General features: G+C 42.7%; 1 protein-coding gene and 1 non-coding gene across 2 annotated transcripts in view; both read right to left on the bottom strand.

Moving 5' to 3' along the window:
* The window catches only part of LOC105463566 (insulin like growth factor binding protein 7), a 77,450-nt gene extending 54,292 nt beyond the window's left edge, over positions 1–23,158 (bottom strand). Inside the window, exon 1 of the mRNA XM_011710750.3 lies at positions 22,649–23,158. Coding sequence (XP_011709052.2) covers positions 22,649–23,123 — 475 coding nt within the window. The 5' untranslated portion in view covers positions 23,124–23,158. The remainder of the gene's footprint in view (positions 1–22,648) is intronic.
* On the bottom strand, positions 18,493–18,595 carry LOC112423463 (small nucleolar RNA U13). Its single transcript, XR_003013942.1, has one exon. It is a non-coding gene; the product is annotated as a small nucleolar RNA U13 (small nucleolar RNA).
* Positions 23,159–24,908: the final 1,750 nt, after the last annotated feature.

The following is a 24,908-nucleotide window of genomic DNA, read 5'->3' on the forward strand; positions in this document are numbered from 1 at the left end:
GCTATACAAAAGGTTATAGCAGTTAACTGATTGGGCATATTTGAGAGTTATTGCTACAATAGTTGGTAAAGTCAGAGGGAATACAATCTTAGATTCATAAAGGCCTAACAGTTACAAAGGCTTTCAAATCTGTGACTTCATTTATTTCCATAACGCTAATCCTTTAATACAGGTCCTGCTTGCTCCATTTTACAGGTGAGAAAATAGAGGGACCAAGAGATTAAGTAATGTGTCCATGATCACAGTTAGTCAATGTATAGTCAGGATTCAGATGCTTGGCCAGGTGCAGTGGCTTATACCTCTAATCACAGCATTTTGGGAGGCTGAGGCAGGAGGATTCAGACTCTTTTCTTCTAAGTTTATACTGTGTTTTTATTTTGAGATAGGGCTTTGCTTTGTCCCCCAGGCTGGAGTGCAGTGGCGCAGTCATGGCTCACTGCAGCCTCAAATTCCTAGGTTCAAGTGATCCTCCTACCTCAGCCTCCTGAGTAGCTAGGACTACAGATATGCACTACCATGCTTGGCTAATTTTTTTATTTTTATTTTTATTTTATTTTTTTGTGGAGACAGGGTCTCACTATGTTGCCCAGACTGGTCTTGAACTCCTAGTCTCAAGTGATCTTCCTGCCTCAGCCTCCCAAAGTGTTGGAATTAGAGGTGTGAGCCACCGTGCCCAGACAGTTTAGTGCTTTTTATAGCACTATTGTTGTATCTGAAAAGCATGGTGATGTAAATTGCCACGAATCTAATGTTAAAAGAACGTAGGCTATAAATTGTAAGTATATAAAAATATTGAGGTTCTGACCAGTCTGGGCAAGAACAGCCCTCATTCTCTCCATATAATACCATCCAATCATTCCTGCCACTTTCAGTTTCTGCCTCTACCCTTCATCCCGTCTCTAGGCATCCCTCCAGAAAAAGAGGGAAGAATGAAGGTAAAAGTACCATAGTATGACATTTGAGGGCTGTTTCTGAAGCATTTGAGGGCTGTTTCTGAAGCATTAGCCACTACTCAATCTGGCAATGGCCAGATTGAGACCCTATTGTGTGGCAAGTAGTATGCTTAGAATCTCATATGAAGTTAATACTCTCACCTACCCTTTGGGTAAGCAATATTGTCCCCAATTTAAAGATGACAAAATTGAGGTTAAGAGAAGCAACTTGCTGGCCAGGCACAGTGGCTCACGTCTGTAATCCCAGCAGTTTGGGAGGTTTAAGGCAGGTAGATCACCTGGAGGTCAGGAGTTCGAGGCAGCCTGGCCAACATGCTGAAACTCCATCTCTACCAAAAAAATACAAAAATTAGCTGGGTATGGTGGTGGGCACCTGTAATCCTAGCTACTTGGGAGGCTGAAGCAGGAGAATCGCTTGAACCCAAGAGGCAGAGGTGGCAGTGAGTGGAGATCACACCACTGCACTCCAGCCTGGGCAACAGAGTGAGACTCTGTCTCAAAAAAAAGAGAAGCAACTTGCCATTTAATAATCACACGTTTAGTAAGTGGGGGAGTAGGGATCTGAACCCCACACTCTCCAAAACATTAATCTCTGTTACATGTATGACTTAAATAAGCATAAAAATGTTATAATAATTAGAAATTCACCATACTTAGATCTGAGGATGAATTGAAGTTTATACAATTTATAATAATGAAAGTATAAGCAGTTTTACTGTATCTATCCATATGTAATTATAATAACTTTTTCCTACTTTTGAGCTCATTTTAAAATTAGCCCCTTCCACATATTAAACTAAATCAGGCAGGAACTCTCAATTCTGGTAGCCATTATTTCTGTGAAGGAAAGAGTGAAATGTCATTTCCTTAAAAATGGACTCTATGTGGATCTCTGACATCTTTCAGATACGACTTCTTTCCACTGAACTTTGAGAATGACATATTTGCCACAAAGCTTTCCACTTCCCGCCCCCCCCCGCAAGCTATAACCTATTTTATCATCTGTTTTCACATTTCAGTGAAGTCTGATGGGGTCTGTGGTCTCTAAAACACTAAACTTCTAGTCACCCTTTGAATTCACCTTCAGCAACTGTGTCTGAAATGAAAAGCTGAAAAGAAGAACTACTGCCCAGCTATGGCAGACATTGTAGCTGGCTGACTCAGCCCCAGTGTCCACCACCCTCTTCTCTGTCTCTTTTGACACTAGGGCGGCCCAGTGATCATTTCTGGCCAATGAGATTAGGCAGAAACATTTATTCCTTCTAAATGTTTTTAATGATGACGATGATCCGAGGTGCAGCAGACTTCTTGCTATTATTAAGCATGAAGACAAAAGTCAACATACAAAGGATGATAGAGCAGAAAGAACGAAAGAACCCTGGTCCTTGACAGCACTGCTGAGTGGTTAAACCTGCACCAGCAACCATCTACACCTAAACTCCCTGTTCTACAAGCAAATAAACCCCATTTTGGTCAAGCCACTAGAGCCCGGTTTTCTGTTACTTGCAGCTGAACACATTCCTTACCAATAGACCAGCTACTCTCCTTTTTGGTCATCATTCTTCTCTTCCTCTTCCCCAAATCCCACCATCTCCTTATATGTTGAGGGAGCTGGTACAGACTAGGATCTTCACATCAGGTACAGACTTAGGTACCTAAAAGTATTTACGAATGAAAATGTCATAATTATACAATTGATTCAGAAAACTGCTGTGAACTGTTCCTTCACTCTTTGTTTGTGTAAGAATTTCCTGAGTTGTGCTACCTTGAGAAAGGTACTATTTCCTGCTTTCTTGTCAGTGTCTGAAGTTAGGCTTTCTAGTTCTTATGATATACCTTATTTTTAAGGACTTAGTGGGTCACAGTCACATTCTTATTCTGTAGTGTTGAAATACACACACACACACAACACAATAAAATCTCCCCAGAGCACTCAATTTTATTCAAATTGATTGAACATTTAATTTGTTCCCCACAAAGTTCTTAACACTCTTCAGTGATAGAGGCTTTATTTTTAGAAAACATGTGAGAAGGCTGGGCATGATGGCTTATGCTTGTAATCCTAGCACTTTGGGAGGCCGAGGCAGGCAGATCACTTGAAGTCAGGAGTTTGAGACCAGCCTGGACTATGTGGTGAAACCCCGTCTCTACTAAAAACACACACACACACACATACACACACACAAATACCCAGGTGTGGTGGTGTACGCCTGTAATGCTAACTACTTGGGAGGCTGAGATGGGAGGATTGCTTGAACCTGGGTGGCAGAGGTTGCAGTGAGCTGAGATTGCGCCACTGCACACTCCAGCCTGGGTGACAGAGCAAGACTCCATCTCAAAAAAAAAAAAAAAAAACAGAACCAAACATGTGAAAGCAACAGTTTATTTGATTACCTTTTCTAGTTAACATTTTTCACAGAAAATGAAATGATACATTGGTTATTTAATGCAGCAGAGCTGACAGATCCAGGCAGTGTGTATTCTTTGGGAGTTGGATCACTTGTAATTAACCACGCTGATGACGGGAACCTGGGGGATAATTTTATCATGCTATGTTAGACAACTGCCATTGCCAACACCTGGAATTTAAGTTGCTTTAATTTGCCAAAACAACAGCCTTAGAGTCTCTGGATGTGTTTCTTCAAAAACACATACATGGTTTAACAAAACAAGCAAAAGCATATGTACTTCCACATACTGATAATGACGATAGTATCTGGAGATTGTGGAAATGCAGTGTAATGTAGGATATATAAGATTAGGAATGAAAGAACTATGAATGAATGAGTGAAGCATATTTATGTTTAACAGGTTCTGACACTCAATTTTAGATTTCTTTGGATTGAAATGTGGGTACGTGTGTGTGTCCGTGTACACAATTCACCTGGATCCCTTGTTCCAGCTTCATTCAATTCCCATTAACAGTGGCTCTGCTTGGGCACTCAAACACACTGAATCTTGGTTGCCTAATTTATTAATACAACGTGAGGATAATACTTTACCACACGGTTATTGTGAGGATTAAAAAGGCGATATGCATATGAACGTATGTGAAAATTCTTAGAAAATGCACTGTGCTGTTATTATTCCTATCTCCCAGTCAAATACGGGAATAATTCTGCCTGAAAATCACACGCAGCTTCTCCGTTTTGTAAATGTATTCTCAGCACTGTTTACCATATTAACAGGAATACCCACCTTACAAAGGACGATTGTTGCTTAGTGTGCTGGAGATTAAAGGGCTTGAGAAAAAGGGAAACAAGGCTTTGCCAGCCTCCTTAAGGACCCAAGGAGAGCTCCAAGGACATGTGTGGTAAAAATATTGTAAGTAAATTCTTTTCTAGTTTTAATAAGTGGAGCAGGAAACAGGCTCTCCCTAAGAGGTGGAGAATAACAGTATGTAGCAGAAACTGAGGTGAAACAAGCCGTCAAAGCATGCTCTCAGTATTATGCAGGGAAGCTGCATTTAAAGAGATGCTGAGATTCAACTTGGAGGTATGCCACTGATTGTAGTCAAATAGAATAGTAAAGACCATTTTCTTTCCTTCTGTGAAAAAAATCTTAAAGACAAAACCTCCAAATTTCACAGTGTTTCCTGTTTACATCTCAGATGGGTGGCTGCGCTTACAACAAACATTTTCAAGCTGCTCTAGTAGGAATGTGGATACTTTTTGTGAACCTCAATTCAATTATGTACAAAGGAATATTCTTTTCTTCTCCCTGTTATTTTGAAATATTTGACTGACCAAATTGGACTTAAAAAAAGAAAACTATTATAGTACACATATCCTTTCTTTCTGTTCTTGCTGGAATAACTCTTCATGATCTGAGATAGAAACCATGATTCCTGGTAATATTAGATGCAAACTAGACAACAGGCAGGGTCCCTGGTTTTATGGCTAGTAACTGCAAATTTTATAAATAGAAACTAGGATGCAGGTACAACTCTCAATGGTCTCTATGCCATTGAAGATACGCAGTTACAATACAAACCTAATGATAATTAACAAGTAATTTCTATTGTATTATTGAAATGTTTTGCTTTTAGCCTATTGTTTTAAGGAGATAATGTGTCTGAATTGTTTAGAAGAGGCTAATTTTTAAGCTGGAATCACTAATGTCAATATATAAAAATTTATACATATATATAAATCTCCATATCATTTAATTGGTAATTCCAATTTGGGATCTATTATAAAGAAATAATGCAGAAGGAAGATCTTTATGTCTAAAGATGTGAATTAAAAGGTTATTTATGACAAAAAAACTGGAGTAAACTATGGTTCATTCGAATTACTACAAATAAATATAGATTTATAAATAAAATTTATAAAACATTTTAAATACATGGAAAATATTAGTTATAAATTTAAAATTTGCAAATATATGGACTCCATATTTGCAAATTCACCTACTTGCTAAATTAAAAACAAGATGTAAATACATATGGACCATAGTATGACCAAAATAATGTCATATGAGCCTAGAAAAAAACTAGAATGGAATACAATAAAAATATTAACAATGACTGTCTTTGATTTCAATGAATTCTACAAATTTCCACTGTTAGTTTTTAATAACAAAAAAGATCTTTAGTGAAAATAAAATGAAATTAGCTTACATTCCCAGGACACACTGAAGCTGCACAGCAGCTAAAGTTTAATTAACAAGGATATGTAAGTCTAGAATTTAAAATCCAGGCTGGGCATGGTGGCTCATGCCTGTAATCCCAGCACTTTGGGATACTGAGGCAGGCGGATCACTTGAGGTCAGGAGTTTAAGATCAGCCTGGCCAACATGGTAAAACCCTGTCTCTAGTAAAAATACAAAATTAGCTGGGCATGGTGGCGGGCAACTGTAGTCCCAGCTACTCAGGAGGCTGAGGCAGGAGAATCGCTTGAACCCGGGAGGTACAGGTTGCAGTGAGTGGAGATCACACTTCTGCACTCCAGCCTGGGCAACAGAACAAGACTCTGTCTCAAAACAAACAAACAAACAAACAAACAAAACTTAAAATCCATTGTAATTTGTCCAAAAAGTGAAACTTCTGACAATGAATTGTTGGAGACTAACTGCCAAATAGTGTTCTTATCATCTCAATAGGTCATTGCACCTATTTTTTTTTTTTTTTTTTTAACACATTTGCCAGGGAACTAGGTAGAGTGAAGTGAATTTACTGCATATTTGTTTCCTTAGCATTTACTAAGTTATTTAAATACAATCTTTAAGATGCTTTTGGATCAATATTCTCTCCTTAGCTGAATTCTGAGCAAACATAAGATTCACTCATCTCCACTCTAGAATGTCACTTTGGGCAAAATAATAACTATTTCATTTATGTACTACTACACCTCTAGCCATAGTTACATTATGTATAAGCTCATAGAGTCTGCAGTCAAAGTATAATGTATTCACAGGCCACAGATGTAAATGTTACCTTTGTTCATTTTTCCCCTTCCAGTAGAAATTGCCCAGAAAATATGCTTCCAATAATTAAAAAATGAAGGGTTGAGGGAGTGTGTGTGCATTCTTTGTTCTTGTGCATTTTTATTGGCTTGGCTTACACAGGGACTCTCTTATTTTGAGTCTAACTGCCTCTTCTCTCTTCCCATACTTTACAAACCACCAGGATGGACTGCAGGTTTCTAAGCTCCTTAGAGCAGGGGCAGTCTTTCTCATGGGGCAAATTTCCATCTGGCACCCAGCACATCATTTATAAAAAGCAGGCACTGGATGTGAGTGACAGGGAATTATTATAATTTTCCACTTCCAGTGATAGTAAGGATCCAAGTAACCTTGTGTCCTGAGCTAAAAGATGGGTGCACTCTGCAGAGCCAGGGACAGAGCCTACTTGCCAAGTGGAAACTGGGAGAGAGATGACAGGCGTGGTTGTGAGGAAAGCGTGGATGGGACGGTGCCTTTGAGGGTGGCTCCATGTGAAGTCAGGGCCACGTGGGATGCTCTGTAGCTGGTGGGAAGGCTGCGCAGAGAAATGGGAGGAGAAGCCTCCCACAAAACCTTCCTGCCACTCCTATGAAAACTTAATGAACTCTACACTTCTCACTAACATCTTGTAGGTGGGTGAAGGGCAAAAACAGGCTCATCATGGGATAGTCAAAACAAGGTTAGTTTACGCATTTGTTAAATTGCATCAAGAGTCATCCAAGAATGATTTCCTAAATTCCTGCTCTGTGCCTCAAATGATATTTTATGCTTTGAGGCATATAAAGGAAGCATCACCCACACTTGGGTTCTGCCCTCAAAATCCTTGGTAGTTCTCTAATGCTTGTTGTTGAAGCCTTGACCATTTCCAAATACGGTCAATTCTCATTATTTGTGGATGCCATATTTGCAAATTCACCTACTTGCTAAAATGTAATTACCTCCCCCAAATCAAATTATTTGCAGACATGCATAGAGCAGCAAACATTTCAGTCATTGGATGCGCAGGGTCCCCACTGAGGTGGAACAAGGCACCACTCTGGCTTCTAGTTTCAGCTGTCACACTATCAACAAGCACCCCTCTTACAGTCTGTGTAATGCCACTTCTTTTTGTATTTTTGTGCTTTCTGATGGTGACTCAGATGTCTAAAATGGCCCCAAACTTTGTGCTGAAGTGTTGTCTAGTCGTTCCTGATGGAAAATACGTGTTAGATAAGCTTCATTCTGGCATGAGCTGCAGTGCTTGCTGTTGGCCATGAGTTCAACATTAATGAATCATAATGCATATTAAGTAATGTGTCTTTAAATAGAATCACACATGAAACAAAATTATATATTGATTAGTTGATAAAAATGTTGTGATTGGAGGCTTGCAGGAACCTAACTGAATTGCTCCTAGGAGCAGTGGTTCAGTATTTACAAATTTAGCGCTTGTGGTGACTTAGTAGAACAAAACTTCAGTAAATAATGAGAATGCATTGTACTTACGCCTTCCTCTGCTACTGTTTAACTGAAGGGCAAGGTAGACTAAGATTAACCTTTATTAAAGGCCAATTGTGGGTCAAACACTGTGCTAAGCATTTAAAATACATTAAGTCATTGGTCCCTCAGCTTAGAGGAGTATCTCTTGTCACTTGACTGAGGCCTTTCCGATTGGCATCTTCTCAAATTACCCCTTATACTTACTCTCTATTGTCACAGAATCTCTGAGGCTGACAGTAGTGTTCCATTCCATTTCACTTCTCTGATCATTTCTAACTGCCTTGTGAGGTCGGTAGTATCTTCACTTTACAGATGAGAAAACTGATGCTCAGAGAGGTTAAATACATTTCCCAAGGCTGCACAATCCCCATACCCATTGCCTGGGAAATGATTTGAGGAGAGATAAAATGGAACGGAACACTGCTGTCAGTCTTAGAGATTTTGTGACAATAGAGAGTAAGTATAAAGGGTAATTTGAGAAGATGCCAATCGGAAAGGCCTCAGCCAAGTGACAAGAGATACTCCTCTAAGCTGAGGGACCAAGAAGCTGAGCAGAGCCGCCTCTCCCTATCAGAGACTCCAGATAGATGACAGAGGTGGGCTTCCATCAGTGTGAAGGTTCCCCTTTCCAACACGGCACATAATAAATCTACTCTTAATTATGCATTCATTTACGCAACAAGAATCTATTGAGTGCCTACCATATCCCAAGGACGGTTTAGATATTGGAGATTCAATAGTGAATAAATAGATAAAAAGCACTGGGCTCATGGAGCATATATTCTAGCGAAATAATAGAAAGATTGGATCATGTGGCTTTAGGTGAATACTTTTCTGAATGTATTGGGATACTATTTTTTAAATACCAACAATACTGACATATTTCCATTCTGTCTGATTCAAATAAGAGCTCTGAAATAGCCAAAAAGGTAAGTAGCCAAATCATTTATGCTGCCTGCACTATATTGGGTGATCATGTTTTCTAGGGCTTACACTTCCTGTGGCATCCTAGATCTTCTCGAAAGTCCCCTGTTGCGAAACACTAGATGCTGGATAAACTGAGCGAAAACTGGCCTATTATTATTATGATTATCCCAAGGGAATGAGGCATCCCAAAAAGTGACCTGAAGTCTTTTTAGAACAATAGTTCCGAACTGGGGCTGGACATTAAGTCATCTGGAAAGTTTTAAAAAGTCCTGCTGCCCAGGTCACATCCAAACCAATTAAATCAGAATCTCGGAGTGGAACTCAGGCATCAGCATTCTGTAAAGCTCCCCAGGTGATTCTGATGTACAGCCAAGCTGAAGAACCACTGCTTTAGAAGGTGACAGAGTGCACAGTACATGGAGAGTCAGTAGTCCCAATGTTCTGCCAATTTCACTCAAAATTGCTGGCGCTGGTGGATCTCAAAAGTTATCCAGTTTCTTAAACCTCTTCTCCATACCTTCATTTCTTTACTCGTCAACCCACACTGGAAGGTGGACATTATCACCTCTCAGACAGATGCAATGAACCAACCTAAGTGGGCACTTTCTGAGTCTAAATACATCTGTTTATAGTTGAAAGTTTTGATTTTTAAATGGTTTTAAAAGAATGAGTTCCTGCTAAGCTGAGGCTACATGTATAAGCCAAAGAAGAGACACATGAATTGCAGCAAGAACTTTATTATTTCCACCAATAAGACTCTAAAAGCCAAAGATAATACTCAATGTGTACCTAATGGGCACTAATTGTGCTCTTTTTCTGCCAAACTCTGTGATTTTGGTTCACATTCCTCTTTGGAGCCAGTACTTCATTTTTTTCCCCCATGAACCATCCAACAAAAATTACTGAGTATTTCCTATGTATAAAATACTGGTAGAATACCCAGGGAGGAGAGAGTCCAATGATTACTAAATGTGAGTGACATCTGAATCCAAAATTATTCTATATCTAAAAGGTGTTATTAAAAATAATGGGAGTGACAATGAGCTTGAAGATGGAAATATTCTATGCTGTAAAGCAAAGCATGTCCTCTGGCTAGCATCCTGGGTGGTTCCCATTAGACTGCCTGCATTTGGACTCGGAGATCTCTCAAAAGATGGGCAGAACTCCCTGTTCTAGAATCTCTGCAGAGCAAGATAGAAGTTCCCAGGAATTTTCTTTTTAAGAACACTATCCAGTCATTTTGTTTACGCAGGTCTGAACATAGGTTTCAGATCTAACCTGGGAACACATGAGGCAGTATTGTGTTTGGACTGGTCAAAGTAGGACATCAGCAAGCCACTAATATATTAATTCATACTCAGTTCTATAATGCTAATAACAATAAAAATGGAAATGAAACAGGTACCAATGTTTTTCATGTATTGCCTCACTTAACTTCCCCAAACTCTAAGTATAATAACATTGTTATTATACCTGTCTTGCAGGTAAAAAAAATCATGAATGAAGGAGGTAGGGTCACACAAATAGTTAAGTGGCAGAGTGGGGATTTGACTCAGGTGGTCTGACTCCAAAGTTCATCTCCTTAACCACTCTGCTATATTTCCTTGTGTATACCAGCCAATCTTGGCTTCTGAGTGACCTGGCACAAAGAGTTGAAAGTAACTGGTAGGGACAGCCCTGGGGTGAGCATTGCAGACCTGTCAAATCCACAGTCACACCATGGGGTTACAGCTATCTCTCCTACCCCTTGGGCTTGTCCTAAAAAAGGAGATAGGTTTGGGGCTGATATATGGGGTGGATTATGATCCTAAGGCATGTGAAAAACTTCATTCCAATGGAGCATCAAGAAAAAAAGGGCTGACCATCTCTCCTGGATGACATGGACTGAGCGAGCTGCCTTTCAGAGGTGGCATGCCAAGTTTTTGCTTATTTGCTCTCTCATGGGGGAATGTCAGGTGGCTCGTAAGTCTGGGGATGGAGTTAGGAGGAGTGGACTGAGCAGGACTCACCATTTATAAGGTTACTGGCCAAGCTCTGTAACTGTAACTAAGAAAGGGTTGGTGGGTGGAGAAAAGAAAATCCCACTTGGTTGAGTTCAGTCAGACAAGAAAAAGGGGCAGCATGCAGTAACACGCCAGGCCGAATGGGTGAAAAGAAAGAGGCTTCAGATGAGAGGACATGGGGAGGTGGGGAAGGGGCATGAGCTGCTCACTTTGCCACATTGCAACTGGGTCCAGAACAGGCCTGCCCTGCCCTTCCAGTTATTTTCTAGTGAACCAAAGGCCCAGCAGGGCAGAAACAGCCAAGTCAGATCAACTGTTTCGTCCTGCTGTGAGGCTCTGATCTGAGACACAACAGAGCAGAGAGGGACCTCTGGCTCCGAAGCCCTGGACTGTCGAATATCTGGCGGCATCTTGATCTCTGCCCCAGCCTGCCCTTTCCCACTGAGCTGAGCATTTCTACTAAGCAGCCACACTGCGTGGGTCTCTCATCTCCCCTCTCTCACTCAGAGAGCACTGCTACACAAGCCTTTCATTCTCCATCAAACGCTCTATGGCTTCCTGAGGGGGGTCCTTTGGAAGCCAGGGGTGCAGTGTAATTGCTGCATCTGCTATTGAAATTCACTTTTGGATTTCTATTCCCAGAGCAGAAAGTTCTGAAAGCTCCCATGGAGAAGGAGCAGGCTCTGAATCCTGCAGGCTTGGGCTACCCTAAAATATTCTTGAAGCCTCATTTCTGTGTGGTCTCTTTCAAAACCTTCTGAATGTTCCAGGAGATCTATTTCTTGATAAATTTTCTCCCTTGCTTGGGGTCAGGCCAGAAGACAGCAGAACAGATGTCAGATCTAAAGCTTTCCCAATTCAACCACTTGACCACTGGCCCACTAATCTGCGGTGATGTAAATGAAAATGCCTTTGAGCATTTCTCACTCAGAGAAAAAGACAAACCTCTGTAGAAGCTGGAGACTTCCCTTCAAGAAAAACAACATGAAAGAACAGGATGATTGGAGTCAGCTGCCTTTCTGCCTGTAAGAATATGAAAGCCTTCTTTTTTTCTTCTCCCTCAAAAAGTCTAAATGGATTATGCTTAATTGAATTCTCAAACCCCTGCATGAATTTTCCTTCTGCAAGCTGTCACCTAGCTGACAAAAATATGCTTCAATTCAAAAAAATGCAAATTCCTTAGACCACAGCTTAGATGTGGACTAAATATTATTACTCAAACTGGGAAAATTGATGGTGGGACAGTGCTGGGGTCAGAGGTCAAGGTCAACATTCAGGGTTAAACCTCAGGTGAAAGTGAATACTTGAGCATGTTGACAGTTACCTTAGTGATTCTTTTCCTCTACCCTACTCAGAGTTACTAGAAAGGCCTGGAAAATGATCAAACAGCACATGCAAACATTATGCTCCCAGAGGTCTTTCTTGGACTAATATTCGTGCCAGCAGCCCTAGCACACTCGCTGATCCTTCAAGAGCCTCTGGATTGCAACTGAAGGGTTGGGCTCCAAGGTTTTTCTATTTTATGAGACAGGGTCTCCTTCTGTCATCCAGGCTGGAGTGCAGTGGCACAATCATAGCTGACTGCAGCCTTGACCTCCTGGGGTGAAAGTGATCCTCACACCTCAGCCTCCCAGGTAGCTAGGACTACAGGCACACCACCAAGCCCAGCTAATATTTTAATTCTTTTTTTGGTAGAGACAGGGTCTCATGCTATGCTGCCAGGGTTGGTCTTGAACTCCTGGTCTCAAGGGATCCTCTGCATCAGCCTCCCAAAGCAATGGGATTACAGGCATGAGCCACGGTGCCCTGCCAGGCTCTAAGATTTCTTATTTCTTTTTTGTTTTTTTTTTGAGACAGTGTCTCACCATGTCATCTAGGCTGGAGTGCAGTGGCACCATCATAGCTTCCTGCAGCTTTGATGTCTGCGCTAGAGCGACTCTCTCACTTTAACCTCCTGAGTAGCTGTGACTACAGGTGCTTCCCACCATACCTGGCTAATTAACAATTTATTTTTATTTTTAGTAGAGATGAGATCTCACTATGTTGCCCAGGCTGGTCTTGAACTCCTGAGCTCAAGAGATCCTCCCACCTTGGCCTCCCAAAGTACTGGGATTACAAACAAGAGCCACTGTGCCACTCTAAGACTTTTAATCTGGCCATAGAAGGACTAATGTTAGCTACCTCAGAGACATTCATTCATTTTAAGAAATACCGTCTTTCACTGAATATGACATTTTTTAGAAGGCACACCATATGTACCATAAAAAGCCATCTCAACTCTGACATAAACTTTGTTATCATACAGAATGTTTATTTTATGCTAATGAAAGAGCTCTTTTAGATCTATTTAGACACAAATATATCATATATCCCCCTTGCTCATTCATCAAAAACAAAATACAGGCAAAATAAATTCAGAAAGTCTTCCTAAAACTTTTTCACACCCACGGGTTTGACTCTTCTGAATCTCTTTTGTTAGAAACCTATTTTTAAATAATTCTGAGTTTATAAAAAAGAAAGATAGCACAGAGAGTCGATGCTGCTTGTCTACGTACCACACTTTGGATTGCAAGGCTATAGTAGAATACCTAAAGTAAGTACCAGAATTGCTATTTACCACCTGTGTGATGTCTGACCTGTAGTGTCCCCTTACCTTCCAGGATTGTTATGAGTAGCAAATGAGGAAAATCCACAGAAGCCCTTAGCAAACTGTCAAGTACTTCACAAATACCTGTTGTCATTATCACTCACTAGGAGGCATGATGCAGATGTATTCCTTGCCCCTAAGGCCTTTACAGTCTAGTTAATAATTCTTTACAGTTATTTGGTGCCACACAGTCTGCATAGTTTACACAGTGCTTTCATATCTGTTATGTAATTTGACCTTCTCAATAATCCTGTGAAGGTATGAAATTGTACCTCCATTTATTATATACATTCTCCTGAAGTTCTGAGGGGGTTGTTTTTTCACAGTGGCCAAGCCTACTTTGAACCTGTTGGGTTGGCCTTGGCCTAGTCAGTGCTCTTTACTGTGGGAACTTCATACCATATGAATGGGGCTTTGTCAACACAGGGGTCCTAGGTCTGTTTCACCTGAAATGAACCTTTCTTATTTTTCAGACACAAAACTTCTCTGCAACTCTGGCCTGCTTTTGGAACCAGCAGCTCCTCCCTGGATACCCTGGACTGCTCCTCTCCCTGGTAACCCTCTCCTGGTAGGGACACTGATGGGGGTGAGGCTTATTGTTAGCTCCAGCTGTTTCTAATTAACCTTGACCCGCTCTCCTTTGTAAAACAGTAAAGGCAATTCAACACATTAGCTTTTTCAAAAAGGCCAAATCATTTTGCCATTAATCCAACTTGGGATAAAACAGAGATCAACTATTTAACACAATCAATTTTAAGTTAAAAAAAATAAACAAATAAACTTTTTTTCCCCCTCATTATCATCCTGGCTTTTTTCTTCTGATCTCATTTTCTCTCAGAGGGCCCGGTGGAGGAGAGGGTCTTGATTGACCTGGAAAAGTGATATATGACAAGCTGGGGGAAGCTTCCCTTGGACGTTTCTAGTCCTCCACCGCTACCCCCACATAAGAGTAAAAGACTCACTGGGAAATCTTTGAAATTGCTTTAAATAAGTGGGCTTATTAATTCATATATACCTAAGTCTCCTTCCATTTCAAAGCTTTCTAATTGTGCCACTCTTACATTTCAAAAAAAGGTTATACTTATATTCCCTGGCTTAAAAATTCTTTTGATGATAATTCAGGGTTCCCCAGCTGCTAAAAACAAGATGTTATTTGCCTAACAATGAAAAACACAGATGAGGTCAGATTGTTTGTGGGGCATGGGTGGCTTGAGGTAAAGGAAGCATCATAATCTCATCCACTGTGGGGAGGAATTTTGAATCAGTGAAGGCTAGCTGGCCTTGGACTCCATCCAAGGGTGTTCTGTCACTGAACTATCCAAGAGAGCCTTATAAGGCAGTTTCTTCTAGAAGTCCAGTGTACAGTGGACCCCGAGGACAGGCTCTAGGGACAGGATGGAAATCATATTTCAGGATGTTAACAAATGCCTGCTCAGCTTAATCATTTTAATCATTCCATATTAAAGCTGTATAGTTTAAGAGATTTAAAAATTATAAAATCCTCCCCCAGATGTGGCCCCCTCCCCCTCAAGTTATTTCTCAGCTCTCCTAAAGAGAGTCTCCTGACTTCTGCCTGAACACAGTATCCTATTCAACAGTTTTTACTGGAAAGTTCTTCCATTGTGTCATCTAAACGTGCCTTGTGGCTATTTAATTCCAGGCCTTTTAGTGCCGTCCTCCTGAAGAACTGATTTAAGAGAGTAATTTGTCAGGCACCTTCGATTTAATAACTAATTCCCAAACGATGAAGACACATTAACTTGTTCTTTACTTTCCTCTGAAAGAATCCTAAGTCCTCTAAGACCCCACTTTCTGTCCTTCAGTTTTTCAAATCTTTCCTAAAATGCAGAGATTGAAACTGGACAAAGTGATCATGAAGAACCAGTGATTCATTCAATATTCTAGAAATTTCTGTGCTCAAGAAGGGCAGCTGAGGTCAGAAAAAAATTTAAAGCATTTCTATTGGACTGGGGCAGGCTCTTAGGGAATGTGACTTTTTCTGTTTCTGATCTGAAAGCGGAGAGAAAGAGTAATAGGGACTTTAGGGGGAAGAGACTCCTGAAAGGAGCAAGTGGTGGTAATTTGGAGGCAGGACTGGCTAATAAGGCAAGTGAGGTGAGGGAAGTTAATGAGCAGTCACTGAATAATGAAAAGCTCCTCAAGGGCTTTTCACTCCCAAGTAGCAAGCAGCTTGCCATGGCAGGCTGGGAACCTGGATTTGACAGCGCTTCTAAGATCTAAGAGGGAAACAGGTCTTGGGAAGGAGTGCAGGCATCTGTTGTTGTGATTACAGAAACAGCTTCCTTATGGGCGTCTCTGACTGTAGTCTCGTCCCCTTCCAATCCACACTCCCAACAGTAGCCAACAAAGCTTTTCTAAAAGCACAAATCCAGCTCCATCACTCAGCGGCTCCCACTGCTCTGTGACAGCGTCTCAGCTCCTTAAGGGGTCACAGGCCCTCCCCTATCACTGGGCTCTTTCATGCGGCCAGCTGCCTCTTTCTCCGCAGGCAATCCCACCAAACCACATGTGAGTCCTTCTGCTGGCTATGCTCTGGTTATCTCCTTTCTCTTAAAAAATTGTTTTAACTGATAACTGAAAATTGTATATATATGGTATACAACACGATGTTCTGATATATGTAGACATTTTGGAATGGCTAAATCAGGCTATTTAACATATGCATTACCTCACATACTTTTTTTGTGTATGTGGTAACAACATTTAAAGTCTACTATCTTAGAAATTCTTTTTTTTTTTTGGCTGGGTCTTGCTCTGTTACCCAGGCTGGAGTGCGGTGGTATGATCATGGCCCACTGCAGATTTGACCTCCTGGGCTCAAGTAATCCTCCCGCCTCAGCCTCCCAAGTATTTGGGACTACAGGTGTGCACCACCACGACCAGCTAATTTTTCGTTTTTTTTATGGAGACGAGGTCTCACTATATTGCCCAGGCTGGCAATTTTCAGGTATATAATATATTGTTATTCATTATAATCACCATGAGGGACAATAGGTCTCTTGAGCTTATGTCTCCTCTCTAACCAAAATTGTGTGTCCTTTGACCAACATCTTGCCAATGCTGTCCCCTCCTCCCAACCCCATGTCGGGTAACTGCTGTTCTATTTTCTGCTTCTATGGGTTTGACTTTTTTTAGATTCCACATATAAGTGAGATCACATAGCATTTATCTTTCTGTGCCTGACTTTTTTCACTTAATATAATGTCTTCCAGGTCCCCTCATGTTGTGGCAAATGACAAAATTTCCTTCTTTTTAAAGGCTGAATTAGTATTCTATTTTGTGTGTGTGTGTGTGTGTGTGTTTGTGTGTATATATATATATATATAGTGTTTTCTTCTCATCTCCCTTCTAACTCTACCACAACCTCTATACTAGCTCTTCTCCAGCCAGTTCCTTCTTATCCCTGTCTCAGTCAGGACATCATTCTTCCACTAAGTGATTCCTGGCTTTTCCTCCACGAACCTGGGTCCCCTCCTCTGGCTGACAGTCCTCATGGTACTACTGTGTTAGTTTAATGATATTACACTGACTTGTACTCCCCCAAGATAAACCAGACAATTAAATACTCCATTTAATTTGAAACCCCTTTGTTTCAACTTTCAATGAAGTTCATAAATTTACTGAAGGATAGTAGTAGAACGTGGGCATTTAAATGATATATTATCAACATAAAAAATGTGTCTAATGAATCTAAAATGAGCATCTCAAAGAATGGAGGTTTAAAACTCATCAAATAAAATGAGTTCCTGAAAAATCAAAATCTATACTGAAGTGTTTTCCATTTACAGAACAGTTTCTATAGCTCTGGACCTAATTCTACTCAGCAAGGGGACGTGGAAGTGTTGGGATTTGGGGGGAAAAGTTACCGTCCAATGTTAGGGTTCAGGATTGTTGATGACAGAAGGGAAGGCAAGTCAATGTCAGATGAATTTCCTGGCCTAGACTTGAGGAAGGCAGAAGATGCCAGGAGGAAAGAGAGCAGACAGGCGGGAGAGGGGCTTTCCTGCATTTCCAAACAGGAAGGTGCTTTCTTAAGAGAATTCCTTTGTTAATCAACAAATATTTATGATATGCCCAACTATTAGCCAGACACTGTGTTTATAAGGAGTTATAAGATGAAATCCCTCTCTTACAATGCTTACAGTCTAGTGGGGAAGACAGACATTCAAAGAGTCCTTCTGTGGCAGTTGGCGAAGGTCTATACTAGCTAACTTGTTCTCCACTCGGGGCCCGAGGCCCTGCTGTTCCCTTTGCTGAAATCCTCCCAAGTGTTCTTAGCATGGCTCTACTCATCTCACTTAATACTGCTCATTCATCTGGAGTCTCTATCCTATTTCTCTGATGTACACCCTTCACAGCATATACACATTGTGTGAAAATATATTTTTGTTTCTGTGTATCTTCTTCAAGGTTACTTACCCTGAGATTAGGAGAGTGCCTAGCCAATTCACAGGTTGATTCATTCATTGATTCATGCATTAGACATGTGTTTAGAGCACATGCTACATACCATGCACTTATCTAGGTCCTTGGGTCTGTCTATATGAGGGAGCAAAATCTCCCTTCCCACCCGGAGCTTAATTTCATGTTGAATAATGACAACAATTAACGTTCATCGAATGCTTTCTATGGATAATATTCATGACATTTAATCTTCATGACAACCCTATGAGACAGATAATGCTTATAATCCCTGTCTTACAAGAGAGCAAGACCTTGGGCAGACAGGTCAAATAACTTACTCAAGGCTATAGTTAGTAAGTGGTCAAGATTCACACCAAGGGAGTCTGGCTTGAGAGCTCCTCATCTTAACTTCTCTGCTATACTGCCTCTTATATATGACACACAGTACACGTGGAATAAATATTAGTTGAAACCATGGCTGGATGCATAGTCCTAGAAGAACAGATACATCATTTTGGGGTGGGGGAAAGTCAGAATACTTCACAGAGAAAGTGACAGAGCTGATCCTTGAAGGCTAGGTAAGAGCTCATTTTGCAAAATTTTTTTTCTTTCGTGTCAGACAGGTAATGTGCCAATGTCATAAAAGGTTTGGGGGTGACATACCTCACACATGTGTATGAACGCTCAATCATCATGCTTATGAACTACAAAAGGATCATAGGTAAGAGTTCAAAGGATGGAAAGGAAGTGAAGGAGGGTGCGATTGTGGTCTGTGTGGAGGTGGGAGGTGTTGCAGGCAGAAAAGGCACAGCATCTACAGAGACATGCAAGCATAGAGACATATGTGCTGAAGTGTGAATAGCAGATATTTACTGTGGCTAGTGCATAAAAGAGGTTAGAGAGAAGAGGTCAAAATAATAGAATGGAGTTATATCATGAAGGGCCTCTTATATCCTGCTAGGTAGTTTGAACTTGGTCCTAAAGGTACTAAGAAGGGAGACCCTTAAGAGTAACATTCTGATTACAGGAGTGAAAATTAATTCTGAGGGAGAAAGGATGGTACCTAACGAGACCAAAGCGGCTGAAATGGGATTGCCAAAGAGCTCAGATTTAAAAGACTGTGAACAACAGGTATAACCAGTAATTGGAATAGAGAAGCATCATGTTCTCTTCCAACTATGAAATTTTATTATATACTTAGTTTCTTTGTATCAACTTCTTTTAATTAAATGGAATCTTCAAATTCCCCCATCTGGTTACCTATGACTTCAGGGACCTCAATACAATCTAATGGCAGTAAATTCATAATGACAGTTCCAAGATTCGAAATTATTTGGTGATTATCTTTCAGACATATTTTCAAGCAGATCGCTTTGCCTTCTACCAGAGAGGTATGGAAAACAAGCAGATCAAGATCTCTTCCCAGGTGGGTAAGTGGTGATCTTACAAAAGGAGGAAGACTGGGGCAAGCTCCAGGGCTCCAGGGCAAGTGCTCTGGGAGGTGAGTTTGTAACTTGTACAGATACTTTCTTAATCAGCAACATCAAATCTGTTTTGTACATCCCTGGTATATAGCACCTAGTACAGTGCTGACTCAAGTTAGCTGCTCAGTAAATGCATGTTAAATGGAACCAAAAGACCAGAAGGCAGATTGAATCACACCATTGTGGCTGAATCCCACAATGCTGCCCCTACCTGGCCCCCACTCAAGTTATACTCAAGCAAAACTCAAGTTTCTTCTGAGAATAGAAAGGAACCTAGAGGTCTAGAGGAACCTAGACAACTCATTTCCTATTCTGTGCAAAGCCCCAGTATGAAATGGCACAGAAGTAAATGGCACTCTGTCCAGTTTGCTTCTATGATTGTCAAAACCCATTCAGGTGTCAGAAGAAATATTTAGGGGACGTGATAGGGATCCCTCTATTGTCTCTGCAGTGGAAAGGTTCTGCTCTGGGAAAGGCTTCCCATTCTCTTCTGCTGTCTTTGGCATTCTCCTACAAATTGTCTCTGCCATTTAGACCTCATCTCTCTCAATTTAGGATGAGAAGAAATGGCTAATTTAAGTCAAGGTTTCCAGTTTTAGATGCTGTTTTCTCGAACATTTCCCCAAATATAAAGAAAAGCCACGCTGGAACCCTCAAAGGGTTTGCAGTCTGGAGACGCACTGAGCTGGGTGGACGTGGTAATGAGGTTATGAAACTGGTTCTATATGACGGTCTCAATATTTTATAATCAGACTGTGTGAGTGTTTGGAGATGTAAGTAGCAGATGAGAAAAAGGAATATTAAGTATAAACTAGAAATTGACAACACTTGAACAATCACCAAGCTAACCTTCTGCTCGGATAAAGCAAGTATCTGTCATTTTGAAAAACCTATAGAGAAAGTTCCCCACTGTAATGTTTATAGGAAAATCTCAATATTTGGAATAAATTCTTAAATAATGCACATTTATCTTTTCATTACGTGACTGACAAGTGAGGTCCAAAGTAACACATAACTGTTTCTATTGGAAACATATGCAGATTATTTTGGATTGCAATTTTCAAAGTTTAAGGTGATGATACTATAAATATTTAATAGTGAGTTACACAATTTAAGGCTTTCAGTAGTGAACTCGGAAATTGATGACATACAATCTATTAGTTTGTGGACTTCGGGGAAAAGCTCTAAAGAAAGAATTTGGAAATTCTGGAGAAAGTCTGAACTGTGTTAAAGAAGCAATAGCTTCTGTAATCTCAGAACTGCCTCCTCTCCCTTTTCTACCTTAGCTAAGATTAGGAGCTGCCAACATTGAATGTCTGACTTTCCCTTGAAAATACTGCCAATGGAAAATGTTATTTCAGGCATTAGAGTTAAAATTTCTGTGTGTGTGTGTGTGTGTGTTTACAAGTCCAGACTTTATTTTCTTTTTTTTTTTTTTTTGAGACGGAGTCTCGCTCTGTCGCCCAGGCTGGAGTGCAGTGGCGGGATCTCAGCTCACTGCAAGCTCCGCCTCCCGGGTTCGGGCCATTCTCCTGTCTCAGCCTCCTGAGTAGCTGGGACTACAGGCGCCTGCCACCTCGCCCGGCTAGTTTTTTGTATTTTTTTTTTTTTAGTAGAGACGGTGTTTCACCGTGTTAGCCAGGATGGTCTCGATCTCCTGACCTAGTGATCCGCCCGTCTCGGCCTCCCAAAGTGCTGGGATTACAGGCTTGAGCCACCGTGCCCGGCTTCTTTCTTTATTTTTGAGATGGAGTCTCTCTCTGTTGCCCAGGCTGGAGTACTGTGGTATGATCTCGGCTCACTGCAACCTCCGCCTCCCAGATTCAAGCATTCTTCTGCCTCAGCCTCCTGAGTAGCTGGGATTACAGGTGTGCACCACCACACCTGGCTAATTTTTTTTTTTTTTTGAGACAGAGTCTGGCTCTGTGCCCAGGCTGGAGTGTAGTGGCCGGATCTCAGCTCACTGCAAGCTCCGCCTCCCGGGTTTACGCCATTCTCCTGCCTCAGCCTCCCGAGCAGCTGGGACTACGGGCGCCTGCCACCTTGCCCAGCGAGTATTTTTTTTTTTTTTTTTTTTTTTTTTAGTAGGGAGACGGGGTTTCACCGTGTTAGCCAGAATTGGCTAATTTTTATATGTTTGTTTTTTAGTAGAGATGGGGTTTCGCCATGTTGGTCAGGCTGGTCTCGAACTCCTGACCTCGTGATCTGCCCACCTTGGCCTCCCAAAGTGCTGGGATTACAGGCATCAGTCACCACACCCGGCCTATTTTCTTATTTCATTTACAGCAAGCTTGGACTTGCTTGGAATAAAATAAACAATCAAACAATCTCAAAGACATTTCTGAACAGTGCATCCTGGGGACAAATTATGCAAAACAATACAAATCAAAGAAACAGGAAGGGAAAACAAAATGATCAGAAGGTTGACAACAAAGTGCATCACAAAAACATTCTTCAAAGAGTTTGTATTTTATTTTTGCCCACAAATAATTAGCTAGATTACTGTCTGAGAACCTTTAATTTTTAGAAAGTGGACTATTTTCTTCAATACTAAGAAATCAGGGCTGAGCACGGTGGTTTATGCCTGTAATCCCAGCAGGCCAGGATTACTTGAGCTCAGGAGTTCGAGACCAGCCTTGGCAACATAGTGAAACTCCGTCTCTACAAAAAAATACAAAAATTAACCAGGCGTGGTGGCACAGGTTTGTAGTCCCAGCTACTTGGGAGGCTGAGGCAGGAGGATCGCTTGAGTCCAGGAGGTGGAAGTTGCAGTGGGCCGAGATCATGCCACTGCACTCTACCCTGGGCGACAGAGCAAGATCCTATCTTAAAAAAAAAAAAATCTGTCTGGAAGTCCTTACTTTATATTTCATTGTCAAACTGCTTTCCCCCATCTCATGACTTCACCTCTCTCTACATCCCCAAGCCAAGAAAGAAAATGACAAGAAATGGACAGATGTTAGCACGAGTTGGGTGCGCTTTGGGGATGGGGAAGTCTGAGGTCTCGGAAAATCTTTTCTACATATACACCCAGCCTTGTGAGTTCTCACTTTCTTGACGCACGCACGAAACTCTCAAAACCACCAAAAAGGAGAAGGGGGGGCGTCGCCCACCCCTCCTGGCATTCCGCGGCTGCCAACTCTTTCCCTCTCATCTGGCTCCTCGGATGCCCGCGGGGGAATCGAGGTGAATAGCGCCGGGCGAGGCCGCCGCGGACGCCCCGTCGGATGTGCCCTTCGCTGGGCCGAGAGGGTCAGGGTTGGAGAGGGAAGCGCTCGTGCCCACCTTGCTCGCAGGTGCCCTTGCTGACCTGGGTGATGGCCTTCTCCCCGCGGCTCTCGGCCCTCTGGCTGGCGGCGCGCAGCTGGCAGCCGCTTGGGTAGGTGGTGCCATCGCTGCCACACACCGGGTAGCGGCTCTTGCACACGCACACGCCGCTTACCCCCGGGCCGCCGGCTGCTGCCCCGGCTTTACCCTTCCGCCTCTTGCGGCTCTTCACGCACTCCATGCCCGGCGCGCAGTACCCCCTGCCGGCGCCGCCGCCCCCGCACGGCTCGCCCTCACCGCGTGCGCACATCGGGCAGCAGCCGCACGCGTCGCGGGTCTCGCCCAGCAGGCAGCCCAGCGGGGGCAGGGGCGGGCAGGCGGCCGGCTCGCAGGGGCCGCAGGTGTCCGAAGAGGAGGAAGAGGAGAGGGGCAGGAGCAGGAGCAGCAGCCCGGCGGCGCCGAGGAGCAGGGCATGTAGCGACGGCCGCTCCATGGCGTGGTGCGGTGGCAGCTGCAAAGGCGCAAGTGAGCCGGGTCGGGCCGGCCCGCGCCTTAAACCCGCCGCCCCGCCCGGCCCAGCAGCGGGAACCACACCCCCGGGCGGTGAGAGCGCTGGGGCCCCGCCCGTGCCGCCCTCCCGGGCCCGCGGGGCCTGCGCGCGCGCTCCTGCTGGAGTTGGGGGGTGAGCGGTCACCCGGCGTGACCGGCCCATGGGCGCTCGGTCTCACGGCCGCTTCGCAGAGCTCACCCCGCCAGCTCCTGCTTGGTCCCCAGTCCTCTGCCCCGAGCCCTCAGGGATTGCCCCGCAGTGCGAGCGGCTCCTCCACTCTCTGATTTTTCCCCGTTTCCGGTCAATATATTTAAACTTCTTAACAACCACCGCTTCGAGACGATCCAGGGTTTCATCTATTAAACTCTCCGTGGGCCTGAGACACCTGAGTGCTCATTACGCTGTGGTTTGGGAAGCTCTCTTAAGAACAAGCTGTTAAAAAACCCCACCTGTGGATTTTTTGTCCCCGTTGGCCACAGGCCCGCTGTGGTTTTGGGTGTCGGGCACTAAAAGGACAAATCGTTGCCAACCACTTCCCTTTCTGGAACCTCCTAACTGCCTGCGCCTCCCTCCCCGCTTCGCCTCCCAGTGGCATTCAACAAAACTGTGCTTTTTTTGTGCTGAGCCGTTTTCAGTGAGTACTGGAATCCGTGAGAACTGTGCCCTTGTTTTGAGTTCTTGCTGAACTGCTCGCCCTCCAGCAAGCCTCTGGGGAGAACAGAGCGCAGCTGAGAGGAGCAGGGGTCCCCAGCTCCTTCCTCGTTGGGGCTGCCAAGGAGGTACCTAAAGCGCCCCCAGTCTTCACCAGCATTCCCGGAGGTTTTTGATATAAACGATGGACACTCAGTCTTTCTGCGAAGTGCTCTGCAAACTCAACTTGAAAGCCTCTCTTCCCAGGAACATTGGCCTCTCCAATGCAGACATGGAAGTTGCTTTCACTTTTTAACTGAATGTGTAACACTACAGCGTGCAATATTCTGCATGTCACATTGTGGTTCTTTTGTGTTCTTTTTTCTTAGCATAAATCCAGGGATTTACAGGGTTGCTGACTGAAAGCCAGCAGTTCAGTTCATAATCCCATCAGCAATGCAAAGAACTCATTCTCAACAGACTCTTACAAGGATAATTATTGCAAACTTTTGGAAAATTAAGTGACCACAAAATCGGGGGGTGGAGAGTGGAGAAACGTCCTCCAATCCAGAAAAACCTAGCACTGCTTTTTGGCCTCTCCTTAGTGTATTATAGACAAGTGGAGCATCTTTTTTCCCTCAAAGGTCATATGTTGACCTGACAGTTGTTTAAAAAACAATGAAAAATCTTTAGAGCAGAATTTTCCCAAATATTTTTGTCTTTGTTCCATCCTAAGAGATGCAGTTTACATGACCCATTTGTTTTCCTGAAAAGGAAACAAATGCAGAGTGCACTCTATTTCCTGTTGTATTTAATTTCTTTCTTTCTCTTATTTTCTTGCTTTTTTGATGAAGTCTGTCTGTGTCGCCTAGTCTGGAGTGCAGTGGTGAGCTTTTGGCTCACTGCAACCTCTGCCTCCTGGCTTCAAACAGTCCTTCTGCCTCAACCTTCCAAGTAGCTGGGATTACAGGCATGCACCATTATGCCCAGCTAATTTTTGTATTTTTACTAGAGACAGGGTTTCAACATGTTGCCCAGGCTGGTCTCGAACTCCTGGCCTCAAGTGATCCACCTGCCTCGGCCTCCAAAAGTGTTGGG

The sequence above is a fragment of the Macaca nemestrina genome, chromosome 3 (genome assembly GCF_043159975.1).
Source record: "Macaca nemestrina isolate mMacNem1 chromosome 3, mMacNem.hap1, whole genome shotgun sequence".
Lineage (NCBI taxonomy): Eukaryota > Metazoa > Chordata > Mammalia > Primates > Cercopithecidae > Macaca > Macaca nemestrina.